An 18844-nucleotide genomic window follows, 5' to 3' on the forward strand; every position below is an offset into this window, starting at 1 on the left:
GAATGGTAGACTATGTCATTATCATTAAAAACTGCTGCATAGAGTGGTTGTTAGTGAATGTTCATGCTTTACTGCATTAGAAGATTAATATTAGAAAAAAATGTTGTGGTGACTAATTGTTTGATATGATGAAAATCTAACAATATTTACGTTCCTTCACATGCTTTTTGCTAAAAAAAACTCAGAGAAGTTCAATCCAGCTTGTGTTAGCATTAAAATATTGAGTGGTGCTGCTTTCTGAGTGTGTGTGTGTGTGTGTGTGTGTGATCTCTGTCTTGGGTCAATTTCAATAAATAAAAACACAACAGGCTGTGAGTCCAAACATTTCACAATTTATTTTTCCCACTATTTGAAATGGTACAACACATATAAAAGTTATAAAGTGAAATCAAAGTCAGATTGACCTGAAGGGTTCTTATTCTACAGAGTGAATTACATATTACAATGAAGATGCACACGAAACAGAGATGTGTTATAATAAATAGTTGACAGTCACAGCTCAAACAAAACATATAACCTAACATCTACAGCATTCTAACCGTGCATGACAGGTCCACAATAATGATAACATTTCCTATCAGTGAATTTAACATATGTTACCTTGGAATGATGATCACCCACTGGGCTATGTTGTGTGTATTTTGTATTTTGCATTTACTTTTGGTTCTGATTCACTGCTGGTATGTTATTGTGTAGTAGTAAATCCTGGCTCAGTCTGTCATCACTACAGGGGGTCCATATACAAATAAATGATCTATAGTCCATGCACACTGCGTATGCATATTTGTCGAGCACATAATGCATGTTAGATATTATAGCGCTAGTCTATATCAAGGTCAGAGTCCTCATCACTCACAGTGTTCTGTATGATGGCCCCATTGCGAACTGTCTTAGGGACAAGGGGGGGCTTGTCAGGCAGCAACCCATATTCCTGCAGCAGGGCTTCCAGGTCTACAGCGAAGAAATCTTCCCCAAGCTGGTCTGTGAGCCGCACAAAGTTGCCAATCAGGTCTCCTCCTTTGTAAACAAGTAGAGCAGGCAGAGCACTGTCTCTAAACAGTGCGCTGGTGCTGATGGCTGAGCTGCGTACGCTGCAGAACTTGACCAGTGGGTATTCCTGAGCCAGACATAGCAGGCTGCCGCTCATGGCTTCACAGCCCGGGACATCCGGCTCATAGATGTGGATCATTACCAGTGTGCTTTTTTCCTCCTTGTCTAAAGCCTCCAGAAAGTCCTCTCCACTGTTCAGCTCATAGACCGTCTCAAAGCGTTTACCACGGCAGAGCTGGCGCCGCATCTCTTCGATCCGCTGCATGCGGTAATGCTGCAGGAAGTCCTCATCATCCTCTCCTTCCTGGAGCATATTGTACTCCTGCATGGTCATCTGTGAGGTAAACATAGAGCAAACATACAGTTAGTTAAAGGAATAGTTTGACATTTTGTGAAATATTCTTAGTCACTTTCTTGCCAAGAAAGAGTACAAGACTGACACCACTCTCATATCTGTCAAAACGAGGATGTAAAAATGACAATCGCCATTTTTGTTCCATCTAAAATCAATAAACAATTCCCAGTTGGAACCTTTTCAGTTAGCATATCTGCCAAAGTTGTCTATGAACAATGTCCTCAGTTCATATACTTCATACCTCACCCTTTTTCTTTCAAGCACATACTCCAATGAAATATGAAATATCTGTAAATATCTTGTGACATATAGCTATTCTATTCTTATAGAAACATTTGAGAAGTTAACCACTAAACACCTTTCTTTTTATGCTAGTAAAACAGAATCTACTCACACATCTATGTGCCAAACTATTTCCAGGCCTGGACCAGTTACCAGGCAACCAGTGTTCCCCATTTTTAGTGCCCATTTTTCCAACAATGACCTTTCCTTTAAAAATAGCAATTTCAAAGGCAACAGGTGAATTGTGTATCAATATGACAAAGCAGAGGGTGAGGGCACAGGGATTCCATTGTGTTAACCAGGTTGTTACTAATTATCACGTTGCCTATTTTCAGCCTTTTCCCAAAGCAAATGTTCCATTATCAAGCGTGGCACAGTTTCAAGAGGGACTCATCCATGCACTACAAAGACATTTAATTTCACAAGCATTTTTTTCAAGCATGTTATGCTGCTTACTTTGCTTTTGAGTTTTTCCTTCATCTCTTTCTGCTTCTCTTGGTCTTTTTCCAGGTCGAGATCAGAGCGGCAGGTCATTGACAGCTTCTTTATCAGTCTTTCCATCTCTTTCTTCTGCTCTTGTTTCTGCTCCACCTCCAGCTGTTTGTATTTCCTCCAGTCATTGATCACACCCTTTGGTCCTGAGATAGAATAGCCAGTGTAACTATCACTATCATAGTAAATAATTATGCACCAAATAAACACCATGTCTACAAAATTACAAGATTTTAGATAATATTGACAAAAGTAGAACACAATCAGCCAATTATCTGATAATGAAAGCAACTGTTGCAGCTCTAGGGTCTGTATCAGCTACCTGTGTTGACAGCACTTCCATCTGCACTGTAGTCCAACTCAGGCTCACTGACATCTGGATTGGCGCCCCGGATGGTCTTGCTCCCCCCATCCTCATCCTCATTTTCACTGCCCTCGTCCTCACTGCTGCTGTAGTAGTACTGCAGCTTCTCTCCCAGTAGCTTGTCATCCAGAGTCGTCATGGCAGCTGCTCACTTGAGGAAAGCAGTTATCAAGGTATTAGACAGGTCGCAGATACAACTCTTTAATACAACTTAGGTCAGACACTGCTACATTTAATGTTTTCATATATATTTCTGCTTATTTTGATTAACAACATTATTGAAAGGTCAACATTCATCTATGCAAAGCATGCAGGGAAAGGCGTGTGTCTATACGACAACACTGATAATAACTAATCTAACTAATACAATGAGTGAGACAACTCCCATTTTGTTGCCACCTTAAAAAAATAAAACCCCTTCAAATAAACAACAGATTGTTATTATTGATAGTCAGACAAAGTAATACCACACCACTCAGGGAAGCATAATAATCCTGACTGAGACCCATTCAAGCTGTCATAGGTCAGACTGAGAGGGCTCACTTCAAATTAGGACATCTACTTTATACATAAATTCTACTAAGGCTGTCCATTTATAAAAGCTGACCTCAAACCCTTTAATGGTGCACTAAGCCTAATGTACAGTAAGCCTGCCTATGTGCACAGATGGAGAGTCAAGGATGCAGATCCCCTTCGTAAATGCAAAGCAGGAAATGAAAGATGATATTTCCTAAACCCTGGTGCAGCGCCTTTGTTTCTTTTTATTCCCACTTAGTAACGATGCAAATATTTGTTCACTGTCTTTGATTTTAATGTTTCCAACAACTGTAAACAGAAGGACTCGGGCCCTAAAGGCACCAGTTTCCTGAGAATCCCAAACGTTACCGACGTTTTAACTACAATAACGACAGGTGAAGGAGCTAGTTAGTGTCATCAACGTTGTTAGCAAATATTCCAGTTATTTCTTCAGGTCCTACTGGAAAGAGTTAATCCAATTAGCTTGTTTAATAAGTAGGACAAGGCCAATGACGGCTGCTAGCTAGGTTAGCCACCAGAGCTAGCTTTGCTACTCTCACTTCCTGCCATAAACAGTAAACAGTAGCTTAACATGAACCGTGTAAAATTTTATTTCGCAAATGTAAACTAGTATAAAATCATACAAAGTGTAAATCACACATGTCGCAGATTTGATTTTGATCTTACCTTGCGTTTATCCCCAGTTAATGTTAGTACAACGTCTCCGACTCCCACTAGTTACTCCAGCTAATCTGCTAGCCTAGCATTAGCCACCGCACACTCCCGGAATATGCTGCCTTCACGGTTCACACAGACGTCGAAATTATGAAATATCAGCGTTCAGACAACTGACAGTTAGATTAAAGATGCGATTGAGCTGCATTCATTGCGTGGATGTAATGATTATTGAGTAATTGTAATTGTTTTTAATACATTTTGGATGTTTGCTGCAACTCTGTAAAAACAAATATTCCCTAAATGTAATTTGCATTTTATTATCGTTAGTACGAATAAACTCAGTCACACCACAATGTATCCACTCATTACACCTGAGCTTAACAGTTAAATCTAGTATTATTACTATCCACTTACAATCCACATTAGTGTTTCAAAGTATGGTGGGAAATGTCTGATGTTATTTTCTGATATGACCTTATTCAAGTGGCCTAAACTGAAAGCATTTGAAGGCAACACGACGTCGTTCATCCCTGTGTCGTTACACAATAAATGGAAAGAAATGTCTCCTGCAGGAGTCTAAATATCAGAAGAGCTGGAAAACTGTCAATTTGGGTAAAATCTTTCTCAACAAAATCATCACAACCAAGATAAAATTTAGGGGCTGACACTGCACAATGCCTCATATTAACTTCTGCTCTCCACTAAGGCTGGTTTAACACAGTTTAGTTCATATAATTTGGGCCTAAATAGTCAATTAAAATTTGTTGGCAATTTGCATCTTCTGACAGATGCTCAGTCTAAATCTAAGCTACCTTTAAGACCTTCATCTTTTTAGTTTCTTTTTAAACATATAGCTCCATCAAATTTTATTTTATTTTTTGTTTGTGTCCAATAATTAACACTATCAGGGGATAGTAGCATTATTCATCATGGGAGCAGTGTAACAGTCAACATTAATTTTTTATCATTATTAAAATTATGTAATAGAGGGTTAGGGATAAGGTGGGTTCAGGTTACACTAACTTCAACTTCCCTAGATCTTAAATCTGAGCCAACTCCTGCTTCATGTTCTGGATAAAATGTCCAGCGAAGTGAAAAACCCTAAACTTACTATAGAGGGATGATTTACATAACTCTAAAGACACACTTGGAGCTTGCTCAGGTCTGCAGGAGTGTAATTATGCAGTTAAAACTACTACAACTAGAGGGCAATATGATAATGGAATTTGATGCTGACACTACTACAACCACTGCTGGCAACATCTTAATTTTTCCTTTTTATGTTTTTTGGCTGCTGCCCTAAACAAACCCACATTTATTTACTTAAACATAAATGTCTGAGCCATGACTGCTTTTAAATGAATCTGTTCTGCTGCCATTTGTACCTCAAGTCAAAATAAACACTACATTCATGAGACGAGGGAGAGAGAAGAAGTAGGAATGGAAAATGCCAGAGAGTTACAGAACAATGGATGGTCTGAACAAAGACTTTAATGTTGGCCAAATTAAATGAATGGAAAATAATTCTAACTATTTCTATTAAAATAAATCTACAAACAATACATTCAACTATTACTGGACAGTGTGAACATTTTTTTAAATTTCATTTCAGTCTTCAGGTACAAAAAGCATTTACAAAAAGCACTTTTGTCTTTTTTTCCCAAACTCTGAGACAAAGGGAGCAAGTTAAGGAGGAGGTGAGTTAGATTTTATACTGAGCTCTGAGTCGCATGTGGTTCTCCAGTGCTCTTCGAACAAAGCAAACCTCTTCAGCACTTCTTTGTGTTTTAGCAGCAGCCTCCTTTAAATTCATATATAGCTCAAACCATAATCTTTGAGTGTCATAGCTCATCACTCTGTACTTTACTGTCATCTTTCCCTTTCTGTGATTGTTCCTCTGTTGGTACTCTGAAAGCCACATAAGGGCAGGTCTTGGTGTTTAAACAAACCAGCTTCTTTAATGTGGCAGAGTTTACTATGTCAAAGCCAACTTTGCCACCAAAGGTGCTTGGTTTCCAGTAATCTGGAGAACATATAGGGTTTCCCATTAGACCTTTTAAGGAGAAGGGAGCACCCATCTCCACCATGCTTTCTCCAAATATTGCCCCTGGTCGCGTTTTCTCCAGCAGCAACCCGGGATAAAATTCAAGAGCGTCAATGTCACCGTAGAGCTCTTCAAGCGCACTGGCTATCTCCTCGTTATCTGCAAAAAGTAAAGTACAAGATTTGCACTGCAAGTATTGCAAAATATCCACAATTCAGCATATCCAAGACTAATTTATGTATTTTTATCCATCAGTCCATCACTTTGATACTAAGATGTAGTGAATAATATAATATAATATGTTTTCTTCTGCTGCCTTCAGTGGATAATGATGGAAAACACTGTAAAGCAATGCAGAAGTAAAAGTGCCTACAGATTGAATAGATGCCATTTATCCCAAGAATGTATGCAGAGCTGCTCTCATGGACTTGTTAAAGTCATAAATCACATGCTGTGAAGGTTGCACTGCATTCTGTTTGGTCTGTCCACACATACACACGACTTTTTCTTACCACTGAATTCTCTGAATGATGTGTACGGCTTAAGGTTAAAACGCTTCCTATACTCGTTGAAAGGTTGCATGCGAAGTTCGCGGGACTCTTTTATTGCCCCCACAGCCACTTTGGTCACCACAGCATTGATGTTATGTCCTCCTCCAATCTGCAGGACAAAGATTTGAGAATGACAGTAGTAACATCAAAAATATAAGACAAAGAATGAAGCTTTTAGTTTAAACTAAATCACAGTCCCATTGTAATATGTTTCCTGTTGCACTGCTGTTGTTTGTTTTATTTCCCTGCAGCGCAAAGCAGCTCACTGTAAACATTTAACTGTGATAAGATTATTTGATTTTGGTACAGAAAAATGTGTCAGAAGAGATAACTCAAAACATCGATATCTATCTATCTACTTTAGGTTTGTTAAGTATTAGATTATAACAGTAAGTTTCAAATAACTGCACATTAAAAACTGCAATGTGTCTCTCTTTCCATATTTATTATATTTAAATATTTAAAATATTTATTTATTTATATTTATTATTATGTCTGTGTTTTTTACCTGGCCAGCGGGTTGCCGAGAGAAGGCATCCACCATCTTTTCAATGCCATAGTGAGTGAGAACAGATGTGTTGAAGAGGAACTGTTCATACAACAGTTCGTCTCCATTAATAAAGAAGCTGTCAGGCATCAGCGGGTGCCAGTGGTAGAGTTGGCTGAACTCCAGAGAGATACGATTCCCATACTGGAAGTGGGTGTTAAACAGCAGAGGGGGATCAAATTTCAACTGCAGCAGGTATCCGCTCAGGTGCTGCACATACTCTTCAATCACAATTTTTATTGTCTCACCTGAGAGAACATGCAGAGACACAAAAGGGGCAGAGATTAAAATTAACACACTGACTTGACACTGAGTCACAGCTTTTGTTTCCATTAAAATGATGAAGAACATGAGGACTAGACAAACTAAAAACACAGTGAATGCATCAAATGAATGCACAATTGACTTTGTTGCTGAGAAGTTTAATACCACTCACATGTCTGTTAGTTAAATGTGAAACTTTATCTGCAGCCAGCTACTTTAGTTTCTCATAAAAACTAAAAACAGGACAAAATGGCTCCAAGGGGAACAAAATCCATGCCCCAGCACATCTAAATCTCACCCCTGAGCATGCTTCAGCTTGTTTGTTTAATTGGTATAGCAACCAAAGTGTGAAACCAGTGTTTTGTCCCAGATTCTTTATTAAGTGTCATAATGGATAAACCAGTAACATTCATTTTTACATAATAAACAAAGGCATACAGTAGGTTAGGTTTTGATATGTTGGGACAGAGCCTGTGTTTCCAGGCTTTGTGCCTAATTTATTATTACTGTGCCTGAATGAGAATGGAAAAAAATGCCGTGTGTCTAACGCACCAATGATGATGAGACGTGTGGTCTGAAAAAGTTGCTCATCATCCCAGGTGGGATGCTCTGCCTTGAGGATGTCACAGACGCGGTTATGCTCTCTCAGCCACAGCGTGGCGTACATTCCCAAACCGGGGAGGAGTCCATAAACCTCCTGACCTATCGCCATCTGGCGCTCAGGAGGGACGCCAGGGGGGTAGCTCATCTTAACAGGTGCATCAACAACAGAGGGAGGGTACATCTCTCCATCAATTAACTGATGAGGAAAAAGGATAGTCAGTCATAATAAAGTACAACTCACAGCACACACACACACACACACTATTTTCAAAAGTTCATTCACCGCATAATTATCTATGATACTTGGCAAATGCTGCTGAGAACGAATATTAATATACAGAAAGATAACACCTCAACAGTATTAGATAGTAGATAGTATCAGAATTGGCTGATATGCTTGTTCGATATCTAGACTGGAAATCAATTCGGATAAATTACAGCTGCTGCTGAGACGTGTTTGTGGTTGTGATTTTCTTGAGTCACAGTTCTGACTCATTCACCTGATACTTCAGTTTTCCGTCTTTGTTAAGCCTGAGATCGAGCTGACGTTCCAGGCTGTCGCCATAGACATGTCCTGCATCTACCTGTATCCGACATAAGACAGCAAGTATTAGTATGAGGAAGAAGAAATAAAAAGTTAAAACTTCTAAAAGTAAGATCCACAGCAAACTAAACTGCCTTATATATTACCTATTAAGATTTTATTGTTAATAATTCAATTTCTTGTATGCTCTGCTTTTTAATAAATTAACAAAACCTCTACATGGACTAACCCCATGCGCTAGAGCCTTAGTGTAGCCGAGACCCATACGATTATAGGTCTTAAAGAACTGGTGGGTGAAATGCTGGGCGAAGAACGCAAACATGAGGTTGGTGCCCTGGGGGTCAGGTCTGAATTTCCTTCTTTTCAGCAACCTGTCAGCCAACACCTCAGGGTCAGGCAACCCAGCCTTGCCTGAACAGAAACACCACAGCGTCACACACAGCACAGGGCAAAGACAGATACATCATGCTTCTATTTCTAATAATCAAATATGGTGTGTGACATACAGTTAACACATCGCTCTGCTCTTAACTTAATTTAATAGCTCAATAATCTTTATGTATATGACTCTCGTGAAAGTTTAGGTCCAATGACAAAAACTGCAAATGATACAGTCCCACATTGGCAGTCCACCTAATAAAACTATATACTTTAGAAGGAATCGTTGTACTTCTACATGCTTTATCTTGAGCAGGTACGTAAAGTACACAGTACATAAGTAAAAATAATCCTCCAATGTAATACATGATATTTAGTGGACTGGAATATTCTTACTGGAATTGTTCTACCATTTAAATATTAGGGTATTTAATAAGACAAAATGAGGCTAATTAACCCAAACTTCTACAAGTGGTGGACCAAAAAAAAAAGCTGAAAGCTTAAACACTATAATTCTAAGTATAAATCTGGATGTTTGCACATAGGAAATATAGAACAGTGAGACGTATTCATATTACATGCACTAATTGATCCACTGATGATACATAAATATTGATTAATACACTTCAAATAGAATATAACAATGGCTAACCTTTGACCCCCAGAGGGGAAGGGCAGTCCTTTGGCACTGGAGGCAGAATCCGAGTGTAATAACTCAGATTATAGTAGGCTTCCCAGCTGAGGTAGCCATAATTTGAGTTGTATGTTGGAGGGCTGGGTATTAAGTTGGACCTAACTGTTAATAAAAACAAAACGTTACCAGATGTATTGAATATGTGCCAGTCTTGAATGAATCTCTTTGAGTGAATTGTTAAGTCGGGACCTGTTAGAACCAGCCGCATGAGAAACTCTCGTAGGAAAGTGTGATTGATGATTTCCCAGAGCAACCGGAAATGGGTGAGAATATAATGCACCACATCTGGGCCGGGCTTCAGGAATGTACGGACTCTGGTCCAGAGCTCCGCTGAGGCGGACACATAAAAAAACATGTCGGTGTTACTGAAGCAGCTGGACATTTGTAGCATCAATTCAGTTTGGATAACAAACTCATTACGTCGCAGTGAAGCATAAAGGCAAGCTGAGACTGGGATTTATAGCCTAGTTTAAGACCTCTGAATTGCCACACACATCTCAGTGAATGCAAACAGTATTATCAGACTTGGCATCCTCAGGCAAATACACCACAAATAAAACAAGTAATTGAATCATTTTAATAGATAGATAATAGTGTTTTGAGATGGTGGATTTATTACCTTAGCATTTCTGAAATGCATACAACTGCCTGGACCTGAATGTTTTGGTGTGTTTGGCTATCCTACCTTATGTAATAAAAATATTTCCCATTTCCCTTATCCTCTTTGATTTGTTTTTATCCTTCCATATCTTAGTTGTTTGGATTTTTTTTTGTGGACAATGAAAGTGGGGTGATTCTTATTCGGCCTGTCAAGTATGATGTAACTGCCAACCAAACACGTCAGATCTCATTAGGGACTACTGTGTATGAGTGTTCCCTGTTAATGAGAAGCAGACCAGGACATTTAGGAAGTGCTTCAGTGAAGAGATCAGCGGAAGCAGCTCTGGTCCAGCTGGCCTCTTCCAGGCATTTGCTCCTGTTTTTTAAATATTTGGGTCCTAACTCCGTGAGGCAGACTGAGTTGTGGTATTTCCAGATTTAACAAAAACATAATGAAACATTCTTTCATAAATGAATAACCCAACCCGTTACATCGTATGCACAAAGGGACAACAGAATAATTCAAATTCCTCCAAAATAAGAGGATATGAAAGTTGCATAACTCGACTCACGGATAGTGCAGTTCTCTCCATAGTAACCGGTGCGAGTGCAGTCACACTCATACTTGTCCTCACCATACCTCACGCACACACCCCAGTGCTGACAGGGGAAATAACAGCAGGGGTTCACTGTGGAAAACAACAACAAGAAGTCAAAGAACACGAGATCTGAGAAATTCTTACATAAACTCAGGCAGAAAAGTGACAAGAAGCTCGGACGTTGTGAGAAACTGAATTACAGATCAGATCATCGACTTGGCACTGATACAATATGACTGCGCCTGCTTCCCGCACAGAGATTAAATCACATTAAATCTGTGTAGGAAAACACACATTTGCTCAATCACCTGAGTCACACAAAACAGTCTTTGTTCTCACACACAAAAACAGGAGGGAGAGAGGTGTCTTGCAGATGCATCAACAAGTTAAAACAAGGAAAAGTTCATACAGACTGAGATATTGAATCATCTTAAAGGATCGCATCTGTCTTAAAAACAAAATTCACGTGCTTATGTGGAAAGATAATTAAAAGCCCTTTGATTCAAAACTGTATTTAAAGCTAATATGAGAAGCTGAGAAGTCTGACTTAATCAAAATAGGTAAATAGCTTCTTATAAGTTGAGGTCATTTTAGGATACAGTTTTCCTCTATGTGGGAAGTGGAAGGATGCAAAAAGAGGAAGTTAAAGTAAGCAACTTTCCATGGTTCCCTCAGATCTGTGTGTTCAGATAAAGCCTTTCATGTAATGTATAATATAAGAGGGAGGACTGTGGACACTGAACCATCACTTTCAGTGGAAATAATCCTGTAATAACAGAGCAGAATAAATAAATATTGTATTGTTTTAAATTTGAAGAAAAAAACGAGCCCGCCCTTTAAAATCTGATACTAAATTTTGCAGATAAATTGTTTATTGCAGACATTCTTCACCACCAAGATTTATGCACCGTCCTGGGCGTAGCACATCCAAGTTATGTGGACTGTGTGATAAGTTATAAACCATCCAGATTTCCCCATCTGAGGAAAAGCAGTGCTGCAGTGAAGCATGTAACCTTCTGTGCACGTGTAAAAACATGCCTCTCCCTGTTGTCCTTGCAGCCATGTTCACAGAGTCCCCAGCAGCACACTCATTAACTGGACTAACTCAGTCCAGTTAGTGTAATGGGCCAAAAAAGGTCTATCTCACATATAATGGAGAGGATGTACCTTACATTACCTCATAATCAAATGAATGTGGGATGGAAATGAATCATTGACATTGAGAAAACAGATAATGGAGTTTTTTTTTCCTCTTCTGTGACTCAAGGTCCTGAATTTCTGGGGTCTGAACACGTGACACTGCACATCAACTAATTTGGAAATGATTTACAGGTATGTAAAGTCAGAAATCAGATGAAAACAAAGAAGTGGTGAAACACAAGTATGTGTAAGGTGATAACATTAGCCTGAGGCCTACATGGTGTATTGTTTATGTAAGGGGGGTGAGAGGGGGGCTGTGCTCATATACAGACTACATGTCTCCACAGGTCTGGTTGAGAGGGGTGCTTCACTGCTTTTAAAATGGCTACAGAGCCGCCAATACTAACTGGACTCCACATTAACTTAAAGACATTCACTGTTATACTGAACTGCCTGCTGCCCAACACATAGCATGTAATCACCCATATGAGGATGGGTGCAAGGTTTCTTCCTGTTGCCTTCTCAGGGAGTTTTTCTTTGCCACCGTCGCCCTCGGCTTGCTCATCAGGGACAATCTGATTATTATGATTCATGCACATTCACTGTTCATGTACTGTTCTTTGGTTGTTTAAAGCTGCTCAATTGTAAAAAGCGCTATACAAATAAACTGAATTGAATTACATATAATACTTAGATGTTTACAAATGCTGAAATATGAAAGACCATTTACTCCTTTTGTTACAGATAAAAAGAAAAATAATATTACAAAGCTTTCAGACTAGAAGCTGGAGATTGAATTTTTTGCAGTGTCTCTAGTGATGAAGTTATTGTACCAGGAGGCAGCCTGCCAGGGCAAGTCTTTGTCCTCATGAAGTAGAGGAATGTTTCTCAGCCTCACCGGAGCCAACTCGCCATTTTTAGAGGAAGACCTCATAAAACCACTGGGATGTTTGACTCAAACTCCATGCCTGTAGCTGCAGATCACAAACTTATCAAAAGCCACATATCTTTCCTGGCACCTACCTGTGTTAGAGGTAACCTCATCACCCCGGCACGCAGGCTCCCGCAACATCAAGAGGAGACCACAAAGTGATCCTAGAACAGAGGCTTGAGGAAAAAGGTTTACAGTTAATCCGAGTGTAGAAACAGAAAGGTGAAACACACAGAGGACCTACTTACATCTCATTACAGCAGCCTCAGTTCAGGAGATTTTCATTCCAACTAACACGACTGAAAGAAAATTATAATCCGGACTCCACGGGAGATGCAGGCTCGTACAGGGATGCAGCGGATTTCAGGAGCACAGTGATAGACGAGCAGGACCAGACGGGACCAGACGGGACGGGACGGGACGAGCAAAAACGTCGCTGCAGCCTCGTCGCAGTGCGTCCACCTGCACAGAGAGAGTGAGCACAGTCGGAACTTCAGATGGAGGTGTGACCTCGGTTTCTGTTCTATACCGCCTCCTGCTGTTGCTAAATAGTGAATAATGCTAAATAATCTAGTCCTACATTCAGTTAACACACTCACACACGACATTTAACATGTTCCTTTATTATATTTGTTTTGAAGCAACATGCAAAGCAACTTTTTCAAACAGAGAATCTGCAATAAAACTGGCACAAGAACAACTTTCCAAAGTTAAAACAGCGTAAAGCCACGTATCACTTCCACAGAGGTGTTGAGAAGGAGGAGGAGATGCTCGACGTCAGTACCAACAAGTACTGCATGTTGAAATACTGCTGCTGTAGACTGCTTATCTGTGATTGAAAGCACACACTGATGCTCCAACAGATGAAACGCTGGTTCAGTGTATGGTGATGAATTGGGAGTAGGAGACAGGAGCAAACTACTTAGGAAATCCTAGAAACCTGAAATGTGTCTGTTCAGTGATTCATTATTTCTCATAACTTTCAGAGGACATTGCCAGTGAAGCAGGATGTAGGTATAAATTCTAATGTCTGTTAACTGGAAACCTTTTAGTGGCAGCTCACACCATGTTTTTCTTTATTGCATTTCACATTGTCCTGATGGGAAATTTATCCTCTCATTCAATTCAGTCACACACAATAGAATCTGGTCAGAGCTGCAGGATAAAGCTCATTTCTTTAAATTCCCACACCACAAAACCCCCACTGTCTTCGACTGCTGGGTTCTGTCACTGGCTCCTCTGAGACTCCCCAGCTGCAACTATATAACTCTAACTTTTGACTCATTTATAAACTTACTTTGCTCAAGTCGTCGGCAGTGATTTCAGTATTGTTTAGCCCCTGCTAAATATTTAGACTTGTTTTGTTGTTGAATAATCTACCACTCTGCCAATAAATCTCTGGATTCATCCACCAGCTGCTGCTAGAGATTCTGGGCTGCTCACCTGCAGACCTAAATCACTGTGTGTGTGTTGCAGGGCCCCCGTCTACCTTTAGGGCCCAAAGCTGGACAGAAACAGTTTATCTGCATCGTATTACACTGTATTGAGGTTCCACGGTGGCGTAACGACCTATAGATTAGATAAACGCATCTGCCATATAACTAAATGTTAACATTCAGCATGGAATATTATCAAACTGATCCCAAAAACATCTGTTCCCTGCTGTAAATGTATTTTTCCAAATATGAGGAAAGTTTTCATGAGACGCTTTTACTGTTTTATAACCAGCTATTTATTGTAGGATCATTTACACTCCCAACAGGAAGGGAGGCAGTTGAGTTGAAAGTACCTGAGGGACCACTCTATAATTTGGAGGAGTCTATTGTTTGGTTTTATAGTTTTGTGGTTCCGTTGTAGCTACTCTGCACTTTCCCCCTGTGTTAAATGTTTTGGATCAACACCTTGCTGTATGATAAAGCTCCTTTCAATTGGTTCTGAAACATCCCTGTGTAAAAAAGACAAACTGTTTCTATACACTAGCACCTTCATAAGTAATAATAAACACTGATGAGCCTTCACCAAACCACGACACCACCTTCATCATCCTTCACAGATGAGCTCATACAGAGTGTCTGTAATTTTAAAATCCCCTTTATTTCCATTTTGTGTTTTCACATAACATGTTAAGTTTTTTTCCCCACTTGTGTTTAACAGTCTGAGAATTGTGTATATTTAATCTGTCGATAACATCACGGCCGCTGTCTTTTGCCATCATTGGTCAGAAGAAGCACAAGGATAAAGAGACAAGGCTGGAAACTCTTGTTTGACATCACATTTATTTAACCAAAAATGTGTCATTTAGGATGAGCTGGAGGCAGCCACTGCAGCACGTCTGGGTTTGGGGGTGGTGCCTTCCCGGAAACCATTCCTGGAAAAGGAGGAATACCAAAACAAAAAAAATCAGTGAGCTTGATGCAGACATGTACTCATTAAATGACCCATTTAAATATTAGTGAAACGGTCAAGTCACTGTATGCTTCTCAACATTCATTTAATTTAACAGATTGTGGTTTGGCTGTAGTTCAAGGCTGGTTACCAAACCCTCCAGATCTGGCTACTCAGTAACTGGCTAATGTCAGTGTAGCAGCCGAGAACTGATGATTAATTCTTAACTAAATGTTTATTTTTCACTTGATTTGTATGGACAGAAGTATAAACAGTTACATCAGTGGTGTGTGGCATCTTGGCACAAATGACATTACAGCACATAGCGTTGCTAGGGTTCTTGGTAAGCAAACAAAAGCTGGCATTTCAGTTCCATCATCCAAAAAATAAGTTACTCATAAGTAAGTTAGCCTAACTTAGGTTTACCAACATTTGAATGTAATTATAGTTAACATTAATGATCCCTCAGTTTCACAATGTTCCATGATCCTGGAAATTTCAAAGTGAAATTACACCTTTTATGGAAGATGACAAATTTGTACTGAAAACACATGTAGAATGGGATTCAGTGGAAACTGACCTCACTTGCATTACATTATACTTGTCAATGTATGTTATAGGCCAACTGTCCCATTTATGACAAACAACTGGAGCAAAATGAGTAATGAGAGTGGGAGTTGTTAGAGCGTTATCTATAATCATTGTGCACAGCAGTATAAAAGCTACGATAAGAGAAACCTACAGTAGAGCTGCCAACAACAGTGATTAAATAATTTAACAAGGATTTTGGAAACCCCAGGCGGTATCAGAGCCTTAATCCAACTATCAGGGCACACAGCCAGTTTTAATCCATTTTCAGTTTTCATATTATCTAGGAGTGGGAAATTAAATCTTTTGGATGTTACATTAACACTTGTGTGAACAGATGCGACATGCATTTTATCACAGAGCTATGAAAAAATAATTTGAACAGGAACAACTATTTACTTTGGTTATATTTAAGCTCAATCAAGCTTGACCTTACCCTTGTCCAGTCAATCAAATATTCTACTCAAATTATATTAGGCATATTTATTAGATTTTAGCCTATTACTATACTACCACCATTAAATGTGACTGATTTTGTACAATGATGCTTACCTCAGAGAAAATACTGATATCACTGGAGTTCATTTGTTCAGACATTTTTTTTTCACCATCATTGGTAAGCAGCATTGAAAAATGTTAGAACTGCAGACAGGTTGGTAATAAATCTAATTGTATTTATATAATAACATATTTCCCATATATCCCAATATTGTTCTTTGCAATATAAAAAAAAAACACCATTACTCTGCTAATTTATAGGCATCTAGTGAGCTTTCTCTTATCATCAAATGCTCGGTGGTGAGGAGAAAACAAAAATGTTGCTGCGGCCCACAGGCATACAGGACGAGCCATGTTACCACAAATGTTTTGTTTACAGCTTCACTGTAAACACATTATTTATCGACTCCACTATCAAGAAGCTAAAACAGCTTGATTTTTCTTGTTTTTGTAAACATTTGTTCAAAATTGTTTATACCTCTGAATACACATTTCCATGAGGGAATTACTGCAACACTGATCCTCTTTTGGTAATATAATCCAGCACCTTCATAAACATATCTGTTGAATGTTTCACATCATTACATCAGTCTAAAAAAATAAGAAGCAAGCTAGCATCCTTTTGGCAATTTAAAGCGAGATGCAGGACCTTGCTTTTACTCCCCGTTTGGAATATGTCAACACGACCTAAACACACACCTGATGTTTGTAGTTCCACTCTGTAACACACTCATTTACCACAATCTGGTTTATTGAGGAAGTGTTTATTATATCTTACTGTTTTAGGAGTGTTTTCAATCAACCAAGTTTTCAATGTGGTCTTTTATTGAGCTAGGATTAGCATCAAGATGTTAGTGTTGCTGATACAAGAACAATAAAAACACCTGACAAAGGGCCCAGTAAGTTAAAACTGAAGCACAGACTGCAGGTTTTCATAACAGAACTATCCCTCAATCAGCTGCACATTTGGAAACTGGTTTTACTGAGCCAACTGCATCAACGGATCTTACCTGAATCTGCGGCTCACAACCTTCAGGTGTCTCAGGCGGCCGGTACCAGTGGTGTTCCTCCTCTTGGCCTTAGCACTCCAGTTGTCTGTAAAACACATTATCACATCAATTCATATCAATTTAGAAATGAACAGTGATAGTTTATTTGAACTTACTAACTCAAGTATTTTGAGTTGCCTGGGAAAATTTAGAAACAAATTTTTAGTATTTACTAATCTTGACTTACAGGACACAACACTTGCATATATTCTGACAGGACATGGCTCTAAGAAAGGCACCGTGGGCTGTCCTTACATCATACCAATCACAACATGCTCAAAAACAAGCTCCTTTTATTCTACATTAAAAGAAAATCCACCAACATAAAGTACATATTAGTTTCCTTCCTGCACATTTGGTAAATAACAGTGATATGGTCACTTACACTTTCTCTTGCGCTTCTCAGGATAACCACACTTGCCGCAGGCGGACTTCTGCAGGTGGTAGGCCTTGGCCCCACAGCGACGGCACAGGGTGTGCGTCTTGTTCCGGCGCTTACCGAAAGATGATGTCCCCTTCGTCTGGGAAGTAACAAACAAGGAGTCAGAATGTACTTAAGAGACCTAAGACTTCACCAAAACTTAAGCGTCTGCTAGTCTTGTCTCAGTATAGAAGGAGGAATCACAGAAAGTCATTTGTTCAGACATTTGTGTTTAGAAACATCACTGACAAGACTCAGAAGTCATGTGGACTTTACCAGCTCCGGTTCAATCCGAAGGATGTAACATTAACACGTCTCACCACGACTTTAGCCACACTCTCATTTGTCGTTTCTTAGGCGCTACCAGCTAATTAATCTCATGATTTATTACGAAAATCTGTTTACAAGTGAGGATTTCCCATCGTTACTTGCAGACTGTGCTAACTAGCTAAAGGAAGCCCATTGAGTGCAATGTGAAGTGACTAGCCGGCTATGCTAACCGCTGTGGGAAAGCGAGATACACGTTTTATGGGTTATCATTATATAAATTGTCTGTAATAGCCTTATTCTCTATCGGTCACTCGACTGCAACAATACCACACGTTTAGAATGAATTGAATTTTAAGCAATTTTCTCCCAAGGCATCTTCACTTGATGCACTTAATGCTAATGATAGCAAATGGACGCCACATAAACATTATTTTATTAAAATCAAGCTTCTTCTCAAAAATACTTAATCCAGGCGGTGATTCTGTTTATCCGACAACGTAACACTAACATTTGGTGTCAGATAAACGTGACATTAAACAGATGTTTAAAGATTTCTGTCTGCCAGCATTGCAGCTTACCATTTTCGTCCGGTGGCTATGGGAAAAGAGACCGGAAGAGGCGCTTGCGTTGCACCAAATTACATCCGTGTGGCTTCCTGTGTCACACAGAAATGTGTTCCGATCGAAACGTCTATTGAAACTGATAGATGTATTTATGGATTGCATTAGGATGTATTTAGGCCAAGTAGGCGTATTAAATACATAGTTTTTATAAGCGGTGGAAAACTAAGCATGAAGTGAACGTGTTTTACTAATTCTCAAAAATTCGTTAACATTTTCACACTAGCTATAAATATGTTTTTATTTAATTAGAATTTAATCGATTTATGGGAAGAAAACTGCTCAGTTGCATGAGACTGAACAGAGATGGAAGTTCCTTGGGAGCTTGATGTTTGTGTTGCTTTTGTCAGGCCCACTATGAACTAGATACAGAGAGTTGTA

The 18844-nt window shown here is 39.3% G+C and overlaps 2 protein-coding genes and 2 non-coding genes across 4 annotated transcripts; all 4 read right to left on the bottom strand.

Moving 5' to 3' along the window:
- Positions 1–310: 310 nt before the first annotated feature.
- Positions 311–13120, bottom strand: pdcl (phosducin-like). Its single transcript, XM_026354455.1, has 14 exons — positions 12881–13120; positions 12725–12808; positions 10535–10651; positions 9552–9692; positions 9321–9464; positions 8520–8701; positions 8247–8330; positions 7696–7942; positions 6841–7127; positions 6294–6441; positions 5581–5940; positions 2502–2690; positions 2144–2325; positions 311–1384 (listed from the first exon to the last, which is right to left on the bottom strand). Exons 1-14 carry the CDS (start codon positions 12885–12887, stop codon positions 821–823), a joined length of 2736 nt encoding a protein of 911 aa, XP_026210240.1. The 5' UTR covers positions 12888–13120; the 3' UTR covers positions 311–820.
- Positions 13121–14889: 1769 nt separating this feature from the next.
- Positions 14890–18541, bottom strand: rpl37 (ribosomal protein L37). Its single transcript, XM_026356811.1, has 4 exons — positions 18422–18541; positions 17538–17673; positions 17114–17198; positions 14890–15000 (listed from the first exon to the last, which is right to left on the bottom strand). Exons 1-4 carry the CDS (start codon positions 18422–18424, stop codon positions 14931–14933), a joined length of 294 nt encoding a protein of 97 aa, XP_026212596.1. The 5' UTR covers positions 18425–18541; the 3' UTR covers positions 14890–14930.
- LOC113159966 lies at positions 16151–16228 on the bottom strand. Its single transcript, XR_003298656.1, has one exon. It is a non-coding gene; the product is annotated as a small nucleolar RNA SNORD72 (small nucleolar RNA).
- Positions 17748–17827, bottom strand: LOC113159967. The gene has a single exon (XR_003298657.1). It is a non-coding gene; the product is annotated as a small nucleolar RNA SNORD72 (small nucleolar RNA).
- Positions 18542–18844: the final 303 nt, after the last annotated feature.

The sequence above is a fragment of the Anabas testudineus genome, chromosome 12 (assembly GCF_900324465.2).
Source record: "Anabas testudineus chromosome 12, fAnaTes1.2, whole genome shotgun sequence".
In the NCBI taxonomy this organism is placed as follows: Eukaryota; Metazoa; Chordata; class Actinopteri; order Anabantiformes; family Anabantidae; genus Anabas; species Anabas testudineus.

Excerpts from the sequence above, each read along its gene's own strand:
- pdcl (XM_026354455.1), bottom strand. Across the intron at positions 9,693-10,534 it reads TGGAGAGAACTGCACTATCC|CGGAGCTCTGGACCAGAGTC; the intron begins GTGAGTCGAGTT and ends TGTCCGCCTCAG. Across the intron at positions 2,326-2,501 it reads TGGAAGTGCTGTCAACACAG|GACCAAAGGGTGTGATCAAT; the intron begins GTAGCTGATACA and ends ATTCTATCTCAG.
- rpl37 (XM_026356811.1), bottom strand. Across the intron at positions 17,199-17,537 it reads TGAGAAGCGCAAGAGAAAGT|ACAACTGGAGTGCTAAGGCC; the intron begins GTAAGTGACCAT and ends TGTGTTTTACAG. Across the intron at positions 15,001-17,113 it reads GTTGTGAGCCGCAGATTCAG|GAATGGTTTCCGGGAAGGCA; the intron begins GTAAGATCCGTT and ends CTCCTTTTCCAG.